Consider the following 24,517-nt stretch of genomic DNA (forward strand, 5'->3'; position numbering starts at 1 on the left):
ACAACGAGTCTGTGGCAGAGCTAGGAACTTTGAACTCAATATCCTGAGTCCTCATCAAGTACCTTAATCACAAGATCATGCTTCCTTTCAAGTAAGCATAGTTGTTCAGTTTCCTAAGTGTATATTTCTATGCTGGACTTGAGTAACCCTTCAGTTGGATACTTACTAGGCCTGGGATCACTCATCAAAGTCTTCAGCATAGTTACCCCAAGAATGAATTTGGCTTATTTTAATTTTATTTGCTAGTATATTATACGTATTTCAAATACAGTTCTTTCTGTTTGGCTGTGACTGTCCAGGTGATGTCAGAGATCAGGGCCTGCAGCATAATCAGTCTACTAGCAACGCTACAAATACAACTGGCCTGCAGCAGGCTACTTGATAGTGCAGTCAATCTGATTGGTCAGGAAAGGTGGCTGGCATTTAAGCCCAGCAGCAGCTCTCTGGCTGCTCAGTGCATATCATGCCTGCTGCTCCACTTGCCCTTGATCCACTTCCTGCTTCCAGTCTCTGCTTCTGCTCTGCTCTGCTCTAGCCCCAGTTTCCCTTGAGCTCCTATCAGTTCAGTACTGATTCTCTGCTCTGTCCCAGCTTAAGGCTCTGGTTACCCTTTGGCTCTGGTGTTCTGCTACTGATTCTTGGCTCGTTCCTGGACCTAATTCTAACCATTTGGCCAAACTTTCCCTTTAAACACTGGGCCATACCTCTAATGGCCCTGTCTCTAATAGCTTGAGCAGCCCCCAAAAAACCATAAGGCTAGGGGTCCATCTCTCCAGCATGGATCCCACCCAAGCCAGTCCCTTACTAGCAGAATTGGTAGGGGCTGTATGGAACTTGCAGATGCAGGGGTCCACCCTGCAGGTGCAGGTGGCATAAGCAGCTGCCCCCCATTCCAGCCCTCAGGAAGCGAAGATCCTGCTGCCAGAAAAATTTGACAATCACAGCCAATTCTGAGGTTTCCTGAACCAGTGTCGGCTCCCATTCTTGTCCCGTCCCCCTTGTTTCCTGCTGACCAGGCTCAGGTTGGGCTTATCATTAGTTTGTTGATTGGAGAAGCCTTTGGCTTTGGCATCTGCTTTCTTGGAACAGTCCAGGCCTCTCGTAGGTCACTTGGAATCGTTTATTCGAGCAATATCTATGTTTTTTGCTGACCCTCATTGCTCCCAAACTGCCAAGGCTAACCGTCAAGTGCTGCAGTAGGGGTGTCAATCTGTGCCTAAATACTCAGCCGAATTCTACCTTCTGCCCATGGAACATGCTAAATGGAACCAGGCAGCCCAGCACCACCATTTCCAGCTAGGATTGCATGAAGATGAACTGGCGTGGGTCAAACTTCCATCCAGTCTTGAGAACCTAATTGATTTGTACATTCAAATTAGAATCATAGAGTTGGAAGGGACCTCAGGAGGTCATCTAGTCCAACCCCCTGCTCAAAGCAGGACTAACCTCCGCTAAATAATCCCAGCGAGGGTTTTGTCAAGCCGCATCTTAAAAACCTCTAAAGCTGGAGACTCCATCACCTCCCTAGGTAACCCATTCCAGTGCTTTACCACCCTCCTAGTGAAAAACATTTTCCTAATGTCCAACCTAGACCTCCCCCACTGCAACTTGAGACCGTTGCTTCTTGTTCTGTCATCTGCCACCACTGAGAACAGCCTAGCTCCATCCTCCGTGGAACCCCCTTTCAGGTAGTTAAAGGCTGCTATCAAATCCCTCCTCATTCTTTTCTTCTGCAGACTAAATAAGCCTAGTTCCCTTAGCCTTTCCTCATAAGTCTTGTGCTCCAGCCCCCTAATCATTTTTGTTGCCCTCCACTGGACTCTCTCCAACTTCTCCACATCTTTTTGTAGTGGGAGACCCAAAACTGGACCCAATACTCCAAATGCGGCCTCACCAATGCCGAATAGAGGGGAATAATCACTTCCTGTGACCTGCTGGCAGTGCCCCTCCTAATGCAGCCCAATATGCTATTAGTCTTCTTGGCAACCAGGGCACACTGCTTACTCATATCCAGCTTCTTATCCACTGTTACCCCCAGGTCCTTTTCTGCAGAGCTGCTGCCTAGCTCGTCGGTCCCCAGTCTATAGCTGTGCATGGGATTCTTTTGCTTTAAAAAAAGTAACATACGATTGAGAACGAGCATTTTTTGAAGAGGTTAAGAGTCTGGCATAGAAACCCCATCCATAATCCTGAAACCTTCATATTTTATTGCCGGCACCACAGTCTACAAACTGATGCCCTCCATTTGGTCCCTGTTGCACAATGAACCATTTGCAATTCAATTCCATTGGGCCGTAGAAGATACCAACCATCAGTCTGACTTGGCATTCACACGCCACGATGGAATCCTCTACCACAAGGAGTGCATATATGTGCCCGAGGTACCACCCAGGCTCCAAGTCCTAAGAGTACCGTGACACTCCCTTGTCAGGCCACTTTGGTACACTTCTGTAGCAACTTATGTGAGATCCTGTGATTTCTGTGCCTGGATGAAGACCCCCATGTGAGACCACTACATCTCCTTCAGCCCTTGCCCTCCCCATCTCAGCCCAGGACTATCATTTCCAAGGATTCTATTGTGGAACTGCTGCCTTTCTAAAGGACACACCATAATTCTGGTGGTGGTGGATCTTCTTATGAAGATGCTGCATTTTATACCACATTTGGAGCCTCCACACACCCAAGAGACAACCTGCCTTTCTGAAGAAAATATTTTTCACCCCTGTGGATTACCAATGAGCATAGTGTCTAACTGGGGATCCCAGTTGTTTCCCGTTTCTGGCAGGAATTCCTGTGCCTTCTGGGAATTGACACCTATACTTTAACCACTTACCACCCATACACCAACGGTCAGACAGAACAAGTCAGTCAGGTCCTGGAGCAGTACCTAAACTGCTTTCTTAATCACCATCAAGATGATTGGTTGTTGCTTATCTTTCACACAGAATTTGCCTACAAAAATGCAATATACATGTCTCCACCCAACAGTCCCCTTTTTTGCTAATTATGGATTCCATCTTCTTTTTCCCCAAGATCCCCACCAAGTCTCCAGTGTCTACCATTTCTGACTTCACTGCTCACATCCATCAGGTGCACCAAAAGGTTAAACACTGGTTGGAAGAAGCTAAGGCAGCATACCAACTATATGCCAATCTGCACTGTTAGCCAGCCCCCAGCTTCTCTGTAGGGTATAAGGTCTGGCTGTTTGCCAAGAACCTTTGTTCTACTGACCCATCTGTGAAGCTGGACCACCAGTACTTGGGGGCCCTTTCAGATTATGGAACAGATTAATCCAGTAACCTTCAGGCTACAGCTATTGGAATCCCTTTAAGGTCCGTCCTATATGCTATATCTTTCTGTTGAAACCACGTGCCACAAATCCCGTCTGTCCCCTGCCACACCGGTATGTGAATGAAGAATATGTGATTGGGCAAATTCTGGACTCTCAGACTATGTGGAAGGCTCCAAAACTTAATTGCCTGGGAGGGATGTGACTGGATCAATGCTCATGGGAACCTGGGGAACCTGACCTATTGAATGCTTTTCACTGCAGCTGCCTGAAGAACCAGGCCTTGAGGCCCCTAAGAGGCACTCTTAGTGGGGGATACTGTCAGGGATCAGGGCCTGCAGCAGAGTCAGTCTCCTGGCACTCCGATAAGTGAAGCTGGCCTTCAGCAGGCTACCTGATTGATTGCACCATCTGATTGGTCAGGGAGGGCAGCTTGGCTGGCTTTTGAGCCCAGCAGCTCTCTGGCTTCTGTATCAAGCCTGCAGCTGTGCTTGCCCTTGTTCCCTTCTTGCTCCTGCTTTGTTCCAGCGCCAGTTCCCTTTCCACTCCTGTCTCTGGTGCTGATCCTCAGCTCTTCCCCTGGGTTATGACTCTGGTTGACCTGCCAGCTCTGGCATTTGGCTCCTGTCTCTTCGGTACTGACCCTTGGCTTATTCCTAGACTCTGCCAACCCTGGACCCAGCTTTAACCAGTTGGCTGAACTCTCACTTTAACTACTAGGCCAGACCGCCCACAGTCTTGTCTCTAACGGGTATAAATAAAAGACACCCCCCCCCCATTGCCCTATTCTAGAAGCATATGCAGTAACGTCAGTGGTATCCTGATCACTATTCTCTTTCTTAAGTTACTCTTGAATATTGCAACATTTTCTTCCCCCTTCCAGTTTGGGAATGGAGGGTATGTATGTATGAGCTCTTGCTAATAGCATAAGGTTTTTCTGCTGCACTACTGGGGTTTGTGTTAATAACAATCTTTGAGTATCTCGTCTATGAAAGGTGCCATAGGTGCTAAATATTATACTACTTATTTATTATTTTAAGATCATTTCTATCCTATTTTAGCATACTGCTTTTTACTAAATCCTGATATTAATTTCACCAAAACAGTCTTGACAGATTGAAAAGCCACACCAAACTGCCTGTTTAAAAAAACCCCAAACACCTCCAAAACATCTCTTCCTTCCCACTACCACCCCCCTCCCCCCCAAAAAAAAACCAAACAAACAAACAAAAAAAAAAAACGCAAACAACCCAAAAAAACCCTGATCTGTCTGAACAAAATTATTCTGAAAACAGGATATGGTAAGGGACGTAACATTGAATCCTAAAATGAATTTGTCCTGGGTACTCTCAGAAACCCATGTCACTATGTTGTTATGAGCAATCAAGTGTTTGGTTATGCCATACGAAATCAGCTATACTTCTCTGAAGTCCAAACATATTGTATACATGAAAGACAGTGTCTTGAGACAGTTGGGGGTGTTGTGATTTAGCTATTGGAAATGCCTGCTTATGTTGCCCTGAAAGCATCAGCTATCAAGTAGTATAATGCCTTTGAGGGCACCTGTCCTCAATAGTATTTGCTGGTCATCCTCTGTTTCCTCCCACTGACATTGAAGTTCTCATGTTGCTATAATCTGTGCTTCCTGACTACAGATCTTAACTGCTGGACTACTGGTCCTCTACTCAAATCTTGGAGTTGCTGAGTTCTATGTTACAGTGTTAATGGAGTATCCTGATATACTACTTAAACAGAGCAGCCTTGGAGGTGCTTTTAGCTCAGTGCACCTTGCAGTTTAAGCAGCAGTTAAAATATGACTCATCTGGATGACACCTCATAACAATTAGGAAGAATTTTACTTTGTGATTCTCTGGCAGCCTGGGAGAGTGGCCAGTAATAACAGACTTGTAGCTGAGGATGATAAACTTGTGTCTACAGAGTGAGGATTAGGCTTTGAAGATAATACGTTGTGGAAACCTATGTGGAGCCTCTGTCAGTCTAGAATTTGAGAGAGTAGAATGTCTACCAAACAGGAAGATCACTAATGTGTCTATGGCAGTGTTTCCCAACCGGTGTGCTGTGAGGCCTGAGCAGGTGTGCCACAAAAGTTTTTGAAAAACTACTTGAAGAGTTCTGGATTGGCTCCTGAATATTGATGAGTTCATTTGGAGCCTATATGGTGGTGTGCCTCAGAATAATTGAAGGTATCAAGATGTGCCATGGCAGAGAAAAGGTTGGGAACCACTGGTCTATGGCACACTAAACAGCGACTGCCAAGGGACAAATGCCAGTATACTGTTGTTGGTGCCTTCTAAGATTCACTTTTTAAGACATCACTTGGCATGGGAGAGAAGATTTAAATAAAAAATTAACATAGTACTGTGTTTTTATAAAGATAAATTTCTAGTGTTAATTTAGGTTTATGAGCCATTATGTCCTATTTTACATTGACAGATAAGGAAAGGAACCATTTTTCTATATTCTGGATACTGGCGAGTGTTCTCCTTGCTGCAATAGCCATGCTGTGCAAAGAACAAGGAATTACAATACTGGTAAGGTCTCTTCATAATCATTAAATTCTGGCCTTAGCATACATAAGCTACTACTGCATATGTGCTGCTGCGGATCTTCTCCACCTTTGTAAACAACTCTGATTGTGCTTCTACATTAGTCAGTCTGTTAAGAAAATTGGCTTATGAATGTTAAAACATTGACCTAGCTGGGTTTTCTTTTCCTGTTGTGCCCAGTACGTATAATGTGACTCCTTTTGTGCTTATTTTGTGTCTCTGTGAACAGCTTGCGTGTACCTGTAAAATTCTCTACTTGTCTACTTTGTAGATATTATAATGCCAGTTTCAGTTTGTGCCACATTGGATGCCTGTGATCTTGGATTTCTGACTGTCATCTTGAGCTCACAATGCCAGCAAATCCGCAAAGGGTATTGGATTAAATGAACAAGACTGTTAATGGTTGATAAAGAAGTTTTCATTGCCCACAACCCTTTTGTTTAATGAACTGTTGACACTGTCTAGTTAGAAGTAGCTATTCTGCTTATGTCTCACTTTTATTGATTCTCTTCTCTCCAGTCTTTAATTTAAGCATAAATCTAAATAGGAACCTCCTTTTTTGAGTTCACGTGCTTCTGCATCTTTTTACACACCTGAAGTCCTCCTCTTTGTGATGACCCAATCGCTTCAATGGTAGCCTACTGAGATGCCAAAATTGGGGTGTATTTTTATAGCTTGAAGAATGGCTTCCCCTATAACTGGTAGGGATGGAGCAGTAAAACCCAGGAATTCTTAAGAAATGAATTATTATTATCATATATTATTATTCTTGGTATAAAGAAAACAAATTACAGAAAACATATCCTGGAGCATAAGCAGAATTGTTTTTAAATAGACGATCTTCTAAAGGCATGTGTGGGAGACATAAATAGCTCTCCAACTTAAGGTGTGCAGTGGTGTTTGTCACAGGAGTGTGAAGATAATGTTTGAATAGCAGCCTCAGCTTTTATTTTCTGGCTTTCTTTGTTGATGTTGCATCATTAGGATGATTATTTCCATCCTCAAGCTCAGGGACATGGGTTTCACAGTGCGGAAGCACAGGCCAAGATATAAAAACAAGGGTAAAGAAGCCATACACAAAAATGAATAGTGCCTCATGCTGAAATGCCACTTTCCAATTGGATTCCCGCCTCCCTGTCTTCCTCAGGAAGCCAACAGCCATATACTTCCAGCTGGCCTCCCTACATGGAGTCACTCTGAGCTCCATGCCAGTTTCCCTGTGTTTCCTGTGGCTGGCAGAAAGAGATTGATCTGGTCTTTGCCTCTAATGAGTAGAAACCCTTCCCCACACCTAGCAGTGCACTTCTGCTAGCTCGTTGTAGCCCTTAAGACACCTAGATCATCTTCAAAGATACTAGGATGCTAGCTACATATCCCTCGTGCTTAAGAGTTAAAGATTACTGAACATTTTTTGTGGGGGTGGGGTATATTTAACAGAATGTGCCATGAAAATAGCATATCAGAATAAAAGGGTTAACTAGAGCAGATGCATATATGGGACTTGATTCTGATCTCGTTTTCACCAGTGTAACTCCGTTGACTTCCGTGGAATTACTCCTGATTTTAAGGTCTAGTCCTGCAAAGTGCTGAGAAACAAAGTGCTGAATGCCCTTAAATCCTATAGATGTCTACAGAAATGTATACCACTCAGAATTTTGCCAGAGGTTTTCAGCGCCTTACAGGATTGGGCACTTACACTGGTGTAATTCCAGTGAGAAATCAGCCTGGATAGTCTGTAATTTTGTCTAAGCCATTGCTCTGGCAACCTGTGTGCCCTATTAAAGAATAAAGTGATTTGAACCCATATAGTCAAAATATGCTTGGTGCTTCACTGGTGGAAAGTTAGATGTAAGGGATGGGTGGGCTTTATAAAAACCCACTTTATTGCACTAGTCCCTATGACTGCAACCCCTGGGCTGCAAGACACACTAGGAGGGGTGGGGTAGTGTTTTCATGCCCCCCATCGCACATGTACAGGCCAGGGGGCTGGGTGGCCATGCACAGGGCATCCTTGACGTGCTGAGGTGTGTTCTCCTGCAGTGTTCTTTCCTTTCCTTGGAGCAGTGACTCCACATTGCCCCCAGCATCAGGACGTGCCTGTGGCTTGTGTCCATTTGTAACAGGTTCAGAATCAGCATTAAGATGCATAGTGATTCACTATAGAAGTAGGATTTTTAAAATACCTTTTTAATGAATGGGTTCTTCTTTCTCTCTCCTTTTCTTGGTTATTTAGGGTTTGAACGCTGTATTTGATGCTCTGGTGATTAACAAACTAAATATTTTGGAACTTATTCAAAAGGTACTACATAAAGGCAAGTCATTGGAGGTGAGTGTGCTCAATCTCAGTTCATTCTAGCTATCCAAGCAACAAAAAGATGCCATTTTTACAGTTTTGTATGTGCTGGGACTCTGGGAATGGAATAAAAAACTAGATATCATTCAGAGTCAGTAAAAAGGGAATGATCTGGAATGTCTTTGCAGCAACATGAGTGATCTTGGTAGAGCACTGCCATATCTAGCAAGATTTAAATGTGCCTGCATTTCATAGCTCTTCTCACAGCAATATATAGAGAGAGATGATGTCTGAGTATTTAGGGAAGCTAGCTAACGTAGGGAATTAGTCCAAGACCGTTCTCCCTAGTCAATAACCAGGAACCAGAAATGGATGTTGACAACATCCCATTCGCAAAGTGAAGAGAATTATTTATCCAGGTTCACAAAATAGATTTTAAAGCAGAAAAAAGCAAGAGTTACAGCATGCACAGAAGTACTTGTTAGTTAACAGAATCATTTTCTCTCTTGGCAGTCCAGCTCAAATGCTTTCTTGTCCTATAGAACACACATTGCCAAGAAAGAGAGAGAGACCTCCAAGTATGTAGACCTAGGAGCTGTGAATGAGAACCCTGTTAATCCATTGACAGTCACTGGAGGATAAACAGGTGACTACAGTGGACCCTAATTCATCCATTATCAACTCAGATGGAATCTGGCATATCATACATGCAATGATGAGCAAATCCCAGAAATAACAAGCATTGAGTAAACTTTTGACTGCAACTGGATAGTCCCTCAAGAGAGAAGAGTTACTAATGGCAAACTAGTTATCTGCCCCTCCTGTGGAGGGTTCAACAAGGCAGAAAAATCTTCATTGGACTTTGCATGGTGTGAAACTGCAGAGGAGTTTTGCTCCCATGGTGCTGTGGAGCTTCCATAAATTCTGCAAGAGTGAAATGTGAATGAAAGGTCCTTTGGAGTTTGTGGAATGTCAGTAAGTGGGAATGGACTCATTGCCCAAATTGGCTGATTCAATTCTACAGATAGCTAGCTCAAGGGAAAAGGGGTTGTTCTAACGACAAAGAGGAATGCCAGAGAGCTCAGCAGTGTAATTTGCCTGTCAGTCAGTTTAAGAAAAGTGAGGAGCCTGGGGATTAGTAGAGGACTAAAGCAGAACCACTTCAGAGTTTCATTAATGAAAATGCATCAAAGTTAAACCTTTTACAAGTGAGGCTCTTTAAAATGTGAAGCGCTTAAAGCATTTTTCTTTTTTGAGTGCTTGCTTATATCGATTCCATGCTAGGTGTGTGCGTGTGCGCCTGTGTGCCTATGTGCCCGGCTATCAGATTTTTACCTTACATGAGGCACTACCAGCCCTGTCTGTGCCCTCTCAGTTCCTTCTTTCTGCCCATGATAGTTAATGGAACTCCTTCTCTGTCTCTCTTCCAGTTGCAAGTGCTTCATAGTTGGCTTAAAACTATAGTTTTGTAAATTAATTGTTTGTATATAGTTAATAGTTGGAAAATTAGGGATTAGTGGTCCCGCTAGGGTCATTTCCCTTGGGACGGGGTGTGCTCCTTTCCCAGGTTTCAAGATGTATTTTGACTGCCATTCTGGATCAACGGTCCCCCATGATAGTTGTTTAAAGTGTTTAGGGAAGACACACACAAGGGATGAGTGCAAGATCTGTAAGGGCTTCAGGCCACAGACTAAGAAACATAGGGACGTTCACATGAAAGCCTTGTTGATGGAGGCGGCACTTAAACCAGCCTCAGAACCATCCCGTTCCAGCTCAGTGCTGAGTATGATGCACTGCCAGCACCGAGCCATTCTTGGTGCTATTCGACTTGCCTATGTCGAAGAAACATCCAAAGAAGCACTGTGCAGACAGAGTTTGTTCCCCTGCACCCAAGAAGGCGGGGTCAGGCAAAGGACCTTTGCTAGGTCAATTGCCTGCGTCGGCGTGGCCGGAGCCGGCTTCTTCATCTAAGGCTTCAAGCCTGTTGAGGGAACCATTTCCGACTCCCATAAACAGATGGGGGCTCATCCAGCTAGTGGTGTTGTTGACGCCAGAGGCCTTTCGGGCAGCTAGGGACCTTTCGACCCTCCCAGTGCCCCCAATCCATGGAACCTTCCCTCAGCACCAGAGTCAGTGAAGGTTTCTGTCTCCAGGGGAAAACACTCGATGGGACCATCACAATGGACATTTGACAGGCTCTGTTTTTCTGAATCCCCACGCCAGTCCATAACACCCCGCCCCCCCATTCGGCAAAGGTCTTGCACACTCCTGATCCTCAGCGCCAAGCCATGTGTCTCTGGCGGGGCATCGCTGATCTCGGTCACTCTGATATCGGTCTTCATCCTCTTTACGTTGGTCACCGGTGACGTGTCGATGGGCCTGGGACTCTCAGCACTGATCCCCAGCGCCTTGTTCCCCAGCACTGTGCCATTCACCACACTATTGGTGCTTCTCACCAGAGTGGCACTGCTCCTGGGAAGTCTGGCACTGATCTCCCTCCCCACAGCACTGTTTCCCGGTACCACATTGCAGCCAGGTGGAAGCACCATCTGCTCCGTCTTGGTGTCCAAGGGAAGATCCATCTGACTCGAAAGAAGAACCAAGCTCCCAAGCCTGAGAGCACCAACCATTGGGCGCACAAGTTTTTGGGGCAGGTCCCACAGTGGCAGGCTGACCCCAGAGAGAATGGCTGGTCCAGTGGTCATACTGGGGGATCCCCATGGTACCAGAACCCTATTTGTACTTGTACCAGTTGTCTGAGAAGCAGTCCATGGCACCGACGGCCCAGTGCCAGGTGAAGATTCAGCTTCCGATCCTGTCATTGGACCAGAAGACCCAGTGACCGGCAGCCCCCCAACAAGAGGAGGAAATGCCACCTCCACCCTAATCATCCCTGGATAAGGTGTTCATCGATCCGGCTTACACAATCCTCCTGGACGACTTTTGGGCCAATCAGGAACTCCTTAAGAGTTGCCTCCAATTTGGGTCTAGAGGCTGAGGAGCTCATGGACAGCCTCTTTGATGTGCTGGCTTCTGCGGTGTTGGCCAGGATTGCATTACCAATGCATGAAGGGGTGCTTAAGGTGGTCAAGGCCCTGTGGCAGACCCCATTCTCCCTGCCACCAACATCAAAGAGGGCCAAAAGAAATATTTGCATCCCAGCCAAGGGATTAGAGTACCTCTTCTCACGCCTGCCCCCAGGTTCCCAGGCAAGCTTGGCCCTGCCTAAAAATAAGGACTCAAAGAAGCTGGATCTGTTCGGAAGAAAGATTTATTCCACAGCCAGTCTTCAGTTCATAATGTCTAATTTGCTGGGGAGACATAATTATAATATCTGGGACACCTTGGCGAAGTTCAAGGATTCATTGCTACAAGAATTTGGACAGGAGTTACTCTCCTCTAAGTTAGAGGCAAAGGCTGTAGCCAGAGCCTTCCTGCAAGTGATGTTAGATGTGGTGGATTCAATGGCAAGGTCGATGCGCAGATGTTCCTGGCTGTAGTCCTCTGGGTTGTCCCTGCAATTAATACAGGACCTCCTCTTTGAGGAAAACACCCTTTTCCCTTTCCACCCAGAACAAACGGACACGAGGTTCCACAGCCTTAAAGAATTTTGGACCACCTTATGCTCACTGGGCCTATATACCCTGCAGGCTTCTAGGAAACAATTCTGTCCTCTGCTGCAATAGTCTAGATTCCCGGGCCATACATGGTACGGCTCCTAAAGGAGGAAAGTCAGAAAGACAGAGGCTTTAAATGTCACCGCTCTGCTCTGACCTCCTTCACGACTCAGCCGGGCCTCTCAGGCCACACAAGTGGGCAACGTCAGCTGTTTTGAGGGTGCGCTCGAGGATAGCGCCCCAGTCTCATTTCAGGATCCATCCCCCCTTTTGTTTCTGAACAACCTGTCATCTTTTCTGCATGGGTCCAGATTACATTGGACCATTGGATCCTCAATACCATATCAACTGGCTATACCCTGCAGTTTTCCTCAGTCCCCCTCAGTCTACTCCCCTTCCCTGTCCCTCTTCTCACGAACAACGTCTCATTCAGAAGGTGGAAACCCTATGGTGGGTGGGGACCATAGAGGAAGTCCCTCAGAACATGAAGGGAAAAGGGTTTTACTCCTGTTACTTTCTTATCCTGAAAGCAAACGTGGTCTCAGACCTATCCTGGACCTACGCTTCCTCAACAAGTATCTCAAGAGGTTGAAGTTCCGCATGGTCTCCCTCATCTCCATCATCCCTTCCTTGGATCGGATTGATATGCCACCCTTGACTTACAAGATATATATTTCCACATCTGTTTTTCCCAGCCACAGGAGATTCCTCCAGTTCATGGTGGACCAACGCCGTTATCAATTTACAGTGCTGCCCTTTGGCCTGTCATCCACTCCAAGGGTCTTCACAAAGTGCATGATGGTAGTGGCTGCTTGCCTGAGATGTTGGGGGGGGTACAGTTCTACCCTTACCTTGGCAGATGTACTGGACATCTAGGGCAGGTCGCAAGCTCAGGTCCAGCTCAGGATTGGTCTGGTAAGAGCCACCTGCCAACGTCTGGGCCTACTCATAAACAAGCAGAAGTTAACACATCTCCAGTCCGGTGAATAGAGTTTATAATTGTGGTCCTCAACTCCACCCAAGTCAGGGCCTTCCTCCCAGAGCCTCGGTTCTGAGCCGTGGCAAATCTCATCATGCACATTTGAGCCTACCCTCCCACTATTGCCCAGACATGCCTCAAGCTGCTGGGGCATATGGCAGCCTTTATCTACGTGGTATGGCATGCGTGTCTACACCTCAGACCTATACAGTCGTGTAGTCACAGTCTTGCTGCACATCCTGTCATCCCTGAGCTGGTGGATGAACCTGCATTCAGTGATGGGGAGGGCATGCCCTTCGAGAGATTATCCCCCTTGGTGACACTGGTCTCCGACACCTTGGACTTAGGGTGGGGTGCCCACCTCAACAATCTCAGCACACAAGGGATCTGGTCACAGGAGGATCACTGCCTCCATGTAAATGTCAGAGAGCTCAAGGCAATACATCTGGCTTGCCAGGTGTTCCTTCTCTGTGGCACAGGCAGAGTGGTCCAAATTCTAATGGACAATACCGCTGCGATGTTTTACATCAACAAGCAGGGGCGGAGCCCGTTTGTCAGTCCTGTGCCAAGAAGCTCTCTGCTTGTGAGACTTCTGTGTGCGGAACAACATTCATATCGTGGCTTCACATCTCCTGGACACCAGGAACGCGGACTTTCTCAGTAGGTCTTTCTCATCACGCCACAAGGGATCACTCCACCCAGAGGTTGCCCGCATGATGCCCCAGAGATGGGGGGCTCCCCAAATGGACCTTTTCATGTCCAGGCAGAACAGGAAGTGCCACCTGTTCGTCTCAATCTGCAGTCTCGACAAGAGCTCCCTATCTGACGTATTCCTTCTCCCATGGGCAGGCTCACTCATATATGCCTTCCTGCCAATACCACTGATCCACAAGGTCCTGACAAAGATCAAGCACGACAAGACAAACGTGATCCTAGTAGATCCCACATGGCCTTGAGAACACTGATTGATTTGGCACGTTATTGGAGCTATCAACAGCAAACCTGCTAGAACTTCCACTGTGGCTGGGCCTCCTTTCCCAGAACCACAGCCGTCTTCTGGGCCTAGCGTCCTTGTACCTGACAGCCTGGCAACTGCATGGCTAAATGCAGATGAGCAGGCTTGCTCAACTCAGGTTCAGCAGCTCCTGATGGGCAGCAGAAACTTCCACCACAGCAACGTATCTGGCCAAATGGAAAAGATTTTCCTGTTGGGCTTTGAACCAGAATCTCTCTCCTTACCGAGCTTCGATTCAGTCCATATCGGACTACTTGTATCTTAAACATCAAAGTCCAGCCTTCTTGTCACTAAAGGTTCACATGGTGGCCATTTTGGCCTTCCACTCTCTGGTTCAATGTAGGATTAGTCTTTTCCCATGACTAGGCTTAGAGAGACTTTACTCTCAAATCGGGGATCTTATCTTATACCTCCTTGGGACCTGAATCTAGTTCTGTCAATACCCATGGGTCCCCCCCTTCGAACTTGTTCTCTGCTTCTGCTCTTCTGGAAGGTCTCCTTCCTGGTGGTAGTGATCTCAGCAAGAGATCAGAGCACTCAGTTCAGAAATGCCATATACAGTGCTTTATAAAGACAAGATCCAGCTGCAACCCCAGCCAGCCTTCTTACCAAAGGTAGCGTCACAGTTTCACAACAACCAGGACATGTTCCTCCTGGTGTTCTTCCCAAACCCACACAGATCTAGTGAGAAATGTAGGTTGCACATCCTGGATGTTAGACGAGCCTTGGCCTTCTACATCAAAAGGACTAAGCCCTTCCACAGGTTGACACAGCTCTTTATTGCAGTAGTGGAAAGGATGAAAGGCCTGCTGGTCTCCTCACAGAGGGTTTCCTCTTGCAGCAAGTTCTGCTATGAACAGGCAAAGGTCTACCAGTGATCGTTACAACCCACTCTACCAGTTCATCCATGAACTCCAAGCCCACCTCCAAGGATACTGCTTGCAAGTCACTTAACAGGGAATCAACATGAACAAGCACTTGAAGAAGAAGAAATGGTTACTAATCTTTTGTAATTGTTATTCTTTGAGATGTACTGCTCGTGTCCATTCCATGACCCCCATCCATCCTCGCTGTCGGAGGTGACGGCAAGAAGGAACTGAGGGATGCAGGGCTGGCGGCACCTCATACACTGACACATGAGCACAGGTCTCCAGAGGGCGCCAGAGCTGGCCCTATGGATACCACTAAGGCAAAAATCTCCGGTAGCTGTGCACATGGTGCGCACACACCTAACATGGAATGGACATGAGCAACACATCTCGAAGAACAACAGATATGAAAGGTTAGTAACTTTTTTTCTGGTTTACAATTTTAAATCATTAGGGCTACATATGGAAAACGTCAAATGCCAGTTTTTTCATGAAAATATGATGGACAATGTTAATAGCTCACTAATTTTAGTTTTTCCCACCTCCAAAAAATTTTTTTTCCTGATCTGTGCATGTGAATTTATCTAAGTCTTCATATACAGATAGTTTCAAGTTTCTTACAATTCCTTTTCCTCTCCCCCCACCCAACCCCCAGGAGCCTAAATGCTTAGAGTACACTATCATTAATTCTCAGAGTGTTGATCTCTCCAACATGCTGTTTGCATACTTAGAGCTGTTCCTCAAATCGCGACAGAAACTGACTTGAGAAATAACAAACTTCCAGAGATTGTTAGAAAAGATGCTTCTTAAAGAAAAATTTTCCTTAGTAATTCATCATCAGTAAAATTTTGTTTTACTAATTTGGAAAGACTTACTGCAATGAAGACCACAAAATAAAGCCAGAGAGAGGGAAATTCTCAGCCTTTAGTATTTTGTTTCTTGGTTCTTATTTGTTTCCCAAAGCCCCCACAATATACCTGATGCTGTACAAACATTCAGAAGGCCCAGTTCTCCTCCTGAAGAGCTTCTGTCTTATTCTTTATTTATAATAAATATTATTGCCATAAAGCAAGTAAGATACCCATGTAACAGAGAATTTAGTTCAATGGCTGTAAAACATTTATTCCCTTCAATATTTAGAATGTACAAATACCATCTTTTCTCCATCTGTTTCGGTTTTAGGTGGGTGGGAATAAGATCTGAAGATGTTAATAACTTGTCCTGTTTCATTTTCTCCTGTAGAATGTCGGGTTGTTTAGAAAGGGACTCCTCTTCAGGATAACCCTTCTGTTGTCTGGAGGGGCCATGATGCTCTGCGTACGCTGGAGAATTATGGGCACAGGACCCCCCGCTTTTACTGAAGTAGACAATCCAGCTTCATTTGCAGACAGCTTGTTTGTGAGAGTAAGTCACAAACCTGTCTTACTGTCTGCAAGTTCAAAAAATGGGTCTTTAAAAGGAAAGTTCAATTTTATTTTAACGCTTCAAAAAAAAAAACACCAACCCAATAAAATGAGTATTTCTTGTTTTTGTGGATTGTATGATGAGCTGCCTTTTTGCTAATGTGATGATTTTCTGCAGGTAAGATTTTTTCCCGGTAAACCTTGTGTATTCTTTTACTTAATGTACTGTATGTTTTCCTCTCTTTTTTTTCTATGTTCATGGGAGAAGGGTTATAATCCTAAAATATAACTCCATGTTCCAACTAGCTATGTGTGTTTTTTTGTTTTGGTTGGTTGGTTTTATGCCTTGCCTGCAAATGGAAATGTCTGCATTGCGATAAGACCTGTAGCTGGCCTGGCTCTGCTAACTCAGGTTCGTGAGGCTTGGGCTATGGAGCTATAAAATTGCAATGAAGATGTTCAGGCTTGGGCTAGAGCCCGGGCTCTGGGACCCTTCCCATCTGCTGCAGAGCCTCAGAACTTGGGCTCCAGCCCAAGCTCAAACGTCTACACTGCAGTTTTTATAGCCCCACAACCCAAGACTGATACGGGCCAGCTGTCGGTCTTTTTATTGCAGTGTAGACATACCCAATAATAAAGTTGGGGTTTTTTTCATATTGCCTCATATTTCGAGAGATTGTACTACCCAGATCCAAATACTTAGAGGACTGTCTACAATTGGATCTCCCATCCTGAATAGGAGAAGCACCCTGTGTATGGAAGAGGTTTTTGATAAAAAAAATCATTATATTATTTTTAAAAATGCAAAATTAACGGACCTCTACCTAATTAGAATTGTGCAGTATTTAAATTAGGAACTTATTATTTTACAAGATACATTTTGGGGGTGAGGATGGGGGGGGAGGAAACAAAGATCACAAAGAAGAGAGCTGAAGTTGGTTATTTTTTTTCCCAAAGTTTAGTATCAAATAAATATTTGTTTTCCTTTGACTGACAGGCTATAAACTATAATTACTACTATTCGTTGAATGCATGGTTGCTGCTGTGTCCCTGGTGGCTGTGTTTTGATTGGTCAATGGGCTGTATACCCCTTATTAAATCAGTCAGTGACTGGAGAATAATTGCACTAGCAGCACTTTGGTTCAGCCTAATTGGCCTGATATGCCAAGCTCTGTGCTCACAAGACAGCCATAAGAGAAGGTAAGAGACAGTGCTAAATTTTAAATTCCACACTAGGTTAAGTACAGTATTATTTTGTTAAATCCAGTACTGATCATTTTAACAATTCAGTGGAACCAATATCTAGCAAATGTATTTCAAATAAATATTTATAGCTATTATTACAGTTTCATCCCAATTTGGGCACTGACTACTGGGAAGCAAACTTGTAGAAAGAGGTATGGATGGCTGCTTTATTTCCCTCCTGAAATGGCATTTTGAGATCCTTAGCACTGCAGGTGGTAAAAAGTAATTTGTGGTCAGAGCAGAGTGTAATTGATGTATGTTGTGCCCTTCTTTTTACATTTTTTTCTTCTTTTGTAATAACAAAAAGGGAGCTTTTTTGAAAAGAGGTAATGATTCTGGCCATTGATTAAAAATAAAATGCTATCCCAGAGTGATTACTCTTTTATCAATGAAGGGTTATTAAGAAAATAATTGGGGGGAAAATTGTACTTGATAGAAAAGAAAACCAACAACTTCTGTAAATAGAAGCCCTTCGTATGATAAAAGAATTTAACATCTCTTAGGATATGTTTAGGTTGCACTTTTGGATGTCCTTAACTGATTAATTTGCCAGCTCTTTAAAATTATATAAACAATGTAATCACAATGCCATGCATTGTTCAAATTTTTATTGTCTTCTGCAGTATCCATTTTCCCTCCCTAAATATTAATCCATTTTATACTTCCCTTTCCCCTGTGTGTGCGCGCGCACACAAGCACAGAGAGTATGGTTAAATGCAGAAGCTGCAATTTGATTAAACTATTAACCAACAAGGGACTCCTTCCCAAACTACCTGCTAATGTTGTTCCACTGCAGAATTTAACTGGCCACCAGTGGCCACCAGATCTGAGGATGGGTAGGAGAGCAGTAAGCCCTCTAAACTCCTGTGCCTGCTTAGGAATCCTGGCAGGAAGTTGGAGTCCCTACCGATTCCCCTCATCCACACGGGAGGTAGACGAGATGGGGGGAGTCCAGGCTGCATGAGGCATGAACCCCTTCACCATGCAGTGTTGTGCTTGAGGCCTAGACATAAGCCCATGGAGTTACAAGAACCTCACGTGGGGCTCTTTCTTAACTCCCCTTTGCTCCCCGCATCACTGCACTGGAACCAGCCAGAATTGCAATGTATGTAATGTAAATCCCTAAGCCAGGCTGCCGGGATGTTGGATGGAAGGTGAAAAAACCTCACAGAATCCTTTGCTGTGTGGGGGGGAAATATTCCTTCAAGATCTCTAATAAAATTTGGCCATCTGCATAGCCCCCTAGGGACTGAGAATGGGTAAGGGTGGAGCTGGAATAAAGCCAAAATGGCTACAGGCCAGCAGTGAGCAGAAACAACACTTCCTTTCTTCCTTCCCCTGCCACTGCAGGTGGGAGCCAGTCAGTGGGTCTGCCCTGATCCCAGTCATCCAACCCTCGCCCTCCCTCCTCCCCCTGAGAGAGAAGACCAGTAGAAGCCCAAATTTCCCCTCCCATTCCCCACCCAAGGGAGGTGCAGCAACGCAGAGTCAGTAGGCCAGCACTTATGATCACCTCAAAAATAACAAAATAATTTTGAAATTAGCATAATTTGGGGGACCCCAACTTTCAGTTTAAAGTTCCCAAAGGTTTATTATAAATAAAAATTAGTGTAAAAAATAAGTATTTTAAAGTAATGTATAGATACCTTTATGATGAACACAGCAGCTTTCTGACATGAACACTTGGCTTCTTTCATAGGTCTTCTACTGAGAAAATTGGTTATTTCAAGCACAGTTTGTTCTTTAACAAGTTTACATCTTTGAGGTGGCTTTTTAAATAAACTCTCAAATAATTTTACTTGATTGGTCACTTATTGGTCTGAAAAATTTGTAGATAGCTGCAATCAGTAATTTTATTGCCTGTATATTTGGATCAAGGAGAACAAAACTAATGATTTCCAGTTAATTAGGGTCACTTTGTGTCCTAAAATCATGGGCTTGGCTCCAGTTTAATTTTGTGGGAAGTGTGGCTGGATTTTCAAAGAAGCCCAGGAGAGCTAGGCACCCAAATCCCATTGACATTCAATGGGAGGTAGGCATGAACAGGTTATGTCCACATCATGGCTTCCAATAATTAGTAAACAATTTTTATATATTAACAGGAGCACTTCTTCATCTAAATTTTGTTGCTAATTTACAAATCTGTTTCTTATTTCCAGAATTCTTACACTGGGACTGGGATTTCTTATTATCCCTTTTCTTCCTGCAAGTAACCTGTTCTTCCGAGTAGGATTTGTTGTTGCAGAGAGAGTCATCTACCTCCCCAGTATTGGCTATTGTATGCTACTTACGTATGGATTTAGTCTATTGAGCAAACAAGCCAAAAAAAAGGTACTAACAAAACAGTCAATAAAACTGATGACCAAGACAAGTGGAAGAGCTTTAATACAATGGTGTTTAACATGTGTCTCCTTTCTTCAAGAAAATGCTTGCTGCTGCTGTACTAGGAATCTTGTTGATCAACGTGCTGCGCTGTGTTATCCGCAGTAACCAGTGGAGGTCTGAAGAACAGCTTTTTAGGAGTGCTTTGTCAGTGTGCCCACTTAACGCTAAAGTAAGTTGCTAAATAAAGTTTTTATTTAGTTTTTTTAATATTCTACATGGTAAATAATTACACTACAGCAACTCATTTACAATGCTAGCCTGGGGAAAGCACAGCATAGCAACACCTAAAGGACAGCTAAATTATAGTGGCAGCATAGTCAACCTCTCAATCAGTGCAAGTCACAAGAATTTAAAACTGAAAAAAAGATGAAAATAAATTAATCTAAATGAAGACATCCAATCAGATAAAAAAAAAAATACCAAACACTTAAATACATAACTAGTACTATCTATTGAAACAGTTGCATACATAAATGATGTTTTTCTGCAACAATCTCATTATTTGTTTAAACATAAAAATTAAACAATAAGTGTAGTCAATTGATTTGCTATCTGTGATTTTAGAATCCTATTTGCCTACTTCAGTGGCTTTAGTACAGTACTGCTTTTTCTCATGTTAGCTCTGCTGCCTCTACAAGGCTATGGGAGAATGAAATGAATCACTCATCTCATCAGAACTGCAGAGTCTTTGGATGAGCACTGATGCTCCATAGAGCAGCCTGGAGAGGCTGCCATAATTTAGCAGGTCCCTATGGCTTTCTAGATTTTGCTCAGGGCCTCTTCAACTCCTGGAGCAGCCCAGTATAAGGAGAGTTCTAAAGTGGCTAAAAGCCACTGTAAGCCTCCCATGTTCTTGGGCTGCAAGTTCTGTGCTGCAGGTCTAAAAGGTACAGGACTGAATCTTACTCTTTAATACTAGAGTTGATGCACACGCTAGAAAGAAAAAAGCTTGACTTTTGATCCCAAGTTGAGTTTTCAGGGCTGGCAGTGAGGAGGGAAAATCCCCCATCTCTTTATTGTAAATTATTACATTTTTGCTGTTTCTTTTTGGAGTATAGCTGTACTTTAAATTTCATTTACATTTTGCAAGTCCAAGCTGAGAGTTCCATTAGGCAACATCCCTGTAGAAAAATACCTTATCCACTTACAGAATTTCAGACCTCTGTAGTCTAGAGCAGTGTCTCAGAAAATATGAATCAGGACCCTGAGGTCTTATGGGGTTTAATTGAAATATTTGAACTTCCTTATTTAAAAAAATTAATATAAATATTCAACTTGGAAAAGTGGAAAAATATACAAATTAATTAAAAGTTCCAGAGGGGTAGCCATGTTAGTCTGTATACAGCAAAAACGACGAGAGTTCTGTAGCAAATTTGTTAGTCTTTAAAGTGCTACAGAACTCTCGTTGTTTATACAAATTAATGAAATACAGATATACGATGGTCACCTTTATAAAGGATCTTTTGTCAACAGTTACAGCACAGTAGTATGTGAGATAACCCACCCCCTAATCTCAATATATGAAAAAACCCTGTTATATTTGCGATCCTATTATGTGGTAACTGTAGGCAAACATCTGCTTTGTAATGATCACCTCAGTATATCTTATTCTGGAGGACTAGTACATGCTGTAAATGAGGCATATGCAATCTATCTCTTTGTGCCTGCTTGTACCCTTCTCAAAATGTTCTGCCATAATGGGTTTACAATCTAAGCAAAGGAAGAGGGTGGTGATGTGAACATTTCAAGGGAGTGTTCTAAATTCTGATCCCAATCTTGCACCAGAAATAACTTCACTGAAGTCACAGGGGCATGAAACAAGGGTTGGGAGATCAGAATCAGGCCCATAGTCTAACAGTCACCCTTAAAATAAAGAGATGACTCTATCTTCATAGTTACAATTCCTGGTACTCCAACCCACTCCTTCCCACTCCAATCATATTAGCTTTTCATGAGTTGTTTTCATAGTAACAGACTGTACCAATCACAGCATTTTCTGGAAAACTATAAAATAATGTAAAAAAACCACACCAGGGTATCATCATTCCATAAATGAAGAATTTTCACCTGTTACCACAAAACTGTGCTCCACGATCTGAGCTCTTTCTCTCTTTCTTTGATTGTTTCCAATTCTCATGATTACAAAAGTAAACATGAAAATGGGAACCAGTCATAACTGATGCTATGCTATCTTCCTGAAACTGCAGACAGCATGAAGCAATAGCTATTAAGGCTGTGACCTGACCCATTCATCTCAATCTGGTGTTAACACTGAAGACTTAATTTTGATATTTAAATGCCATCTTATCTAGTTCACTGCTTTTACTTCATTATTTTATCAGAAACATCTAGCTAATGTATTTAGCCCACAATCTAAATTGCCTTCCATACCAATCCAGGTTCTAAAACCCCCAGATGATTCTCAGTGAGCTACTGAAATTTCCAGCTTCCATCCTGACCACTCCTACAGTGCAGCTGTAGGATTTAATCTGTGGCATATTGAAAATCATATATGTGTGAACAGTGTAAAATAAGTTTAATAACAAAATAAATAGCAAAAGCACTGCTGTAGTGATGTTACTATTCATTTTCATGTTTAACTCACTCTTTCGGGGGGTGGGGGGGATGGAGCTGCCATATTTTTTTCCAATCTACTACACCTGACTGATGCAGAATTGAAGGCTTTGCACAAAATTTACTTCCAGCTTGCTGTAGAGTATGCCATGCCTTGTAATCACCCATTCACGACAGGGGAAGTAGGGTGACAAGGAACATAACAAGAATTCAGATTGTCCTGCAGACAACCCTGCAGATTGTCCTGCAGACATTTCCTCTCCGAAGCAGTGGATTTAGCTGGCTCAAAAAGATGAACTTTACATCTCCCAGCACCAGCTTTGATAAATTTGGCGCTGTGATTTAAAATCTGTTGTAAACAAATAAAAGCCTGTAAGTCACAAATATATTGATGTTTTAAAAAAGGGGTCACAACAGGAAAAAGTCTGGGAATTCCCTGTCGAGAGACATTCTAGACACAGGAGAAATGATTTAGAGCAGTGGTCCCCACACTGTGGGGCGTGGAGGAACATCTGGGGGAAAGAGGTGGGGCATTGGCAAGAACCACTTTCAGTACCGTGTCCTACCCTTCTAGGCCATTGCATGAGAATAATTCTTCAATTGAGAATAATATCTTCCCCTGTCTGGATGACAGGCTCCTCAAGGGTCACTCCTTCCTCAAGGTGCAGTCAGCAACCAACAAGGCCCTATTCTGCTTCCAGGTGGAGAAGTCTACTCCAACACTGTTACAATTCATAGACTTTGTTAGAGCCACTCTAAACTACACAACTGCCAGAGCATACCTGCCCTCAGACAGGTTTGCCACAATGTCCAGCCTCATTTCCACACTATGATACAGCCTACAAACCACTTCAAGGGTTTGCTTTCAGCTCCTGGGTCATATGACAGCCTTCATATTTGTGGCAGCCCATGCAAGCCAGCACTCTCAGCTGACTCAGGTCTGTCTAAGCACAAACTGTTTGTTTAAACTGGTAGTGTACCTGGGAGGTTCCTTAAATCCCTCAATTGTGGAAGGACCCTCAAAAGGTCTTGGGTGGAAGTTCCATTCTCATATCCTCTGCTCACAAAGATCATATGCACAGATGCCTCCCTGCTAGGTTGAAGCACCTGTACTGTGACCACTTCTTCACCTCCCTCTGAGAGCAAACTTCTGACCCATCCCAACCTTTCATCACTTCACCTCAAGGTTTGACTGCTGGATGGCTCTTAGACTTAGAACAGGAATGTTCTCCCAAGTTTCAGGCAGTGCTGCTGAATAGTAGAAAACCACCACAAGGAAAAATTACTTACAAAAGTGAAAGCATTTCCAAGCCTGGTGTGCCCAAGAGTCCACATCTCGTCTGTAGTCTCTCCTTACACACGTTCTTGATTACCTACTAAATTTAAAAACCATGGGTTTGTCACTGAGCTCTGTTAAGGTTCACCTAATTGCCATTACTGCTTTTCATCCTCCAGCGGAAGGATTTCCAGTTTTCGCTCATTCTACCATGATGAGATGCCTTAAGCATTTATATAACCTTTTTCCTTGTGTAAGGGAAGCTACTCTGCCTTGGGATCTTAACATAGCCATTAGTGCCTTAAGGAAAAAACCCTTTTAAACTCTGGGGGAGCGGTTTGTTTCTTCATCTCTCCTTCAGAATATTGTTCCTTGTAGCCATCTGCCTCTGCCAGAAGGGTGGGAGAGCTAGGAGCATTTATGGCTGATCTGCCATATAAAGTGTTCTATCCCAATAAAGTGACTCTGTGTCCCTATCCTCATTTCCTACCGAAAGCCTCTCCTGGCTTCCATATCAATCAGGACATTCAATTGCCAGTGTTTTTACCTGAGTCTCACACCTTCAGAGAGGAAGGTAGTCTTCATGCTCTGGATGAAAGCAGGGCTCTTGCCTTTTATCTTGATAGAACTAGGTCCTTCAGGGTTTCTCCCAGACTGTTTCTTTCTCAGAAGGATACAAAGGACACCTGATTTCCACCCAAAGATTACTGCAATGTGTTTTGGGATGCATTCTGGCATGCTGTGTAGTTTGGGTGGTACATCCCCCACCTAGGGCTGACTTGCCCATTCCACCAGGGCTCAATCCACTAACCCTGTTGGAGAGCGTACCCATCTTGGACATTTGCAAGGCTGCCACCTGGTCATTAATGCACACATTTTCGCAGCAGCATGCTATTGTGTATGCTTCTACTGACTTGGCTTTTAGCAAGGCTGTTCTCCAATCTGCTCTACGCTTGCCTCCTCAGCATCGTCCTCTATATTGAGGCTCTGTTCAGGAGTCTCTTC

General features: G+C 43.9%; 1 protein-coding gene across 4 annotated transcripts in view; it reads left to right on the top strand.

Annotated features, from left to right (window-relative positions):
• TMTC4 (transmembrane O-mannosyltransferase targeting cadherins 4) overlaps nucleotides 1-24,517 on the top strand; it is an 81,231-nt gene that overhangs the window by 34,702 nt on the left and 22,012 nt on the right. For all 4 annotated transcript variants that reach the window (XM_067536860.1, XM_067536858.1, XM_067536859.1 and 1 more), the window contains 6 exons: nucleotides 5,744-5,841; nucleotides 8,090-8,182; nucleotides 15,872-16,033; nucleotides 17,030-17,232; nucleotides 19,437-19,608; nucleotides 19,700-19,831. In XM_067536860.1, the coding sequence (XP_067392961.1) occupies nucleotides 5,744-5,841; nucleotides 8,090-8,182; nucleotides 15,872-16,033; nucleotides 17,030-17,232; nucleotides 19,437-19,608; nucleotides 19,700-19,831 (860 nt within the window). The remainder of the gene's footprint in view (nucleotides 1-5,743; nucleotides 5,842-8,089; nucleotides 8,183-15,871; nucleotides 16,034-17,029; nucleotides 17,233-19,436; nucleotides 19,609-19,699; nucleotides 19,832-24,517) is intronic.

Source organism: Emydura macquarii, unplaced genomic scaffold (genome assembly GCF_026122565.2).
Source record: "Emydura macquarii macquarii isolate MOO-44397 ecotype Brisbane River unplaced genomic scaffold, CSIRO-AGI_Emac_v2 contig_3671, whole genome shotgun sequence".
Lineage (NCBI taxonomy): Eukaryota > Metazoa > Chordata > Testudines > Chelidae > Emydura > Emydura macquarii.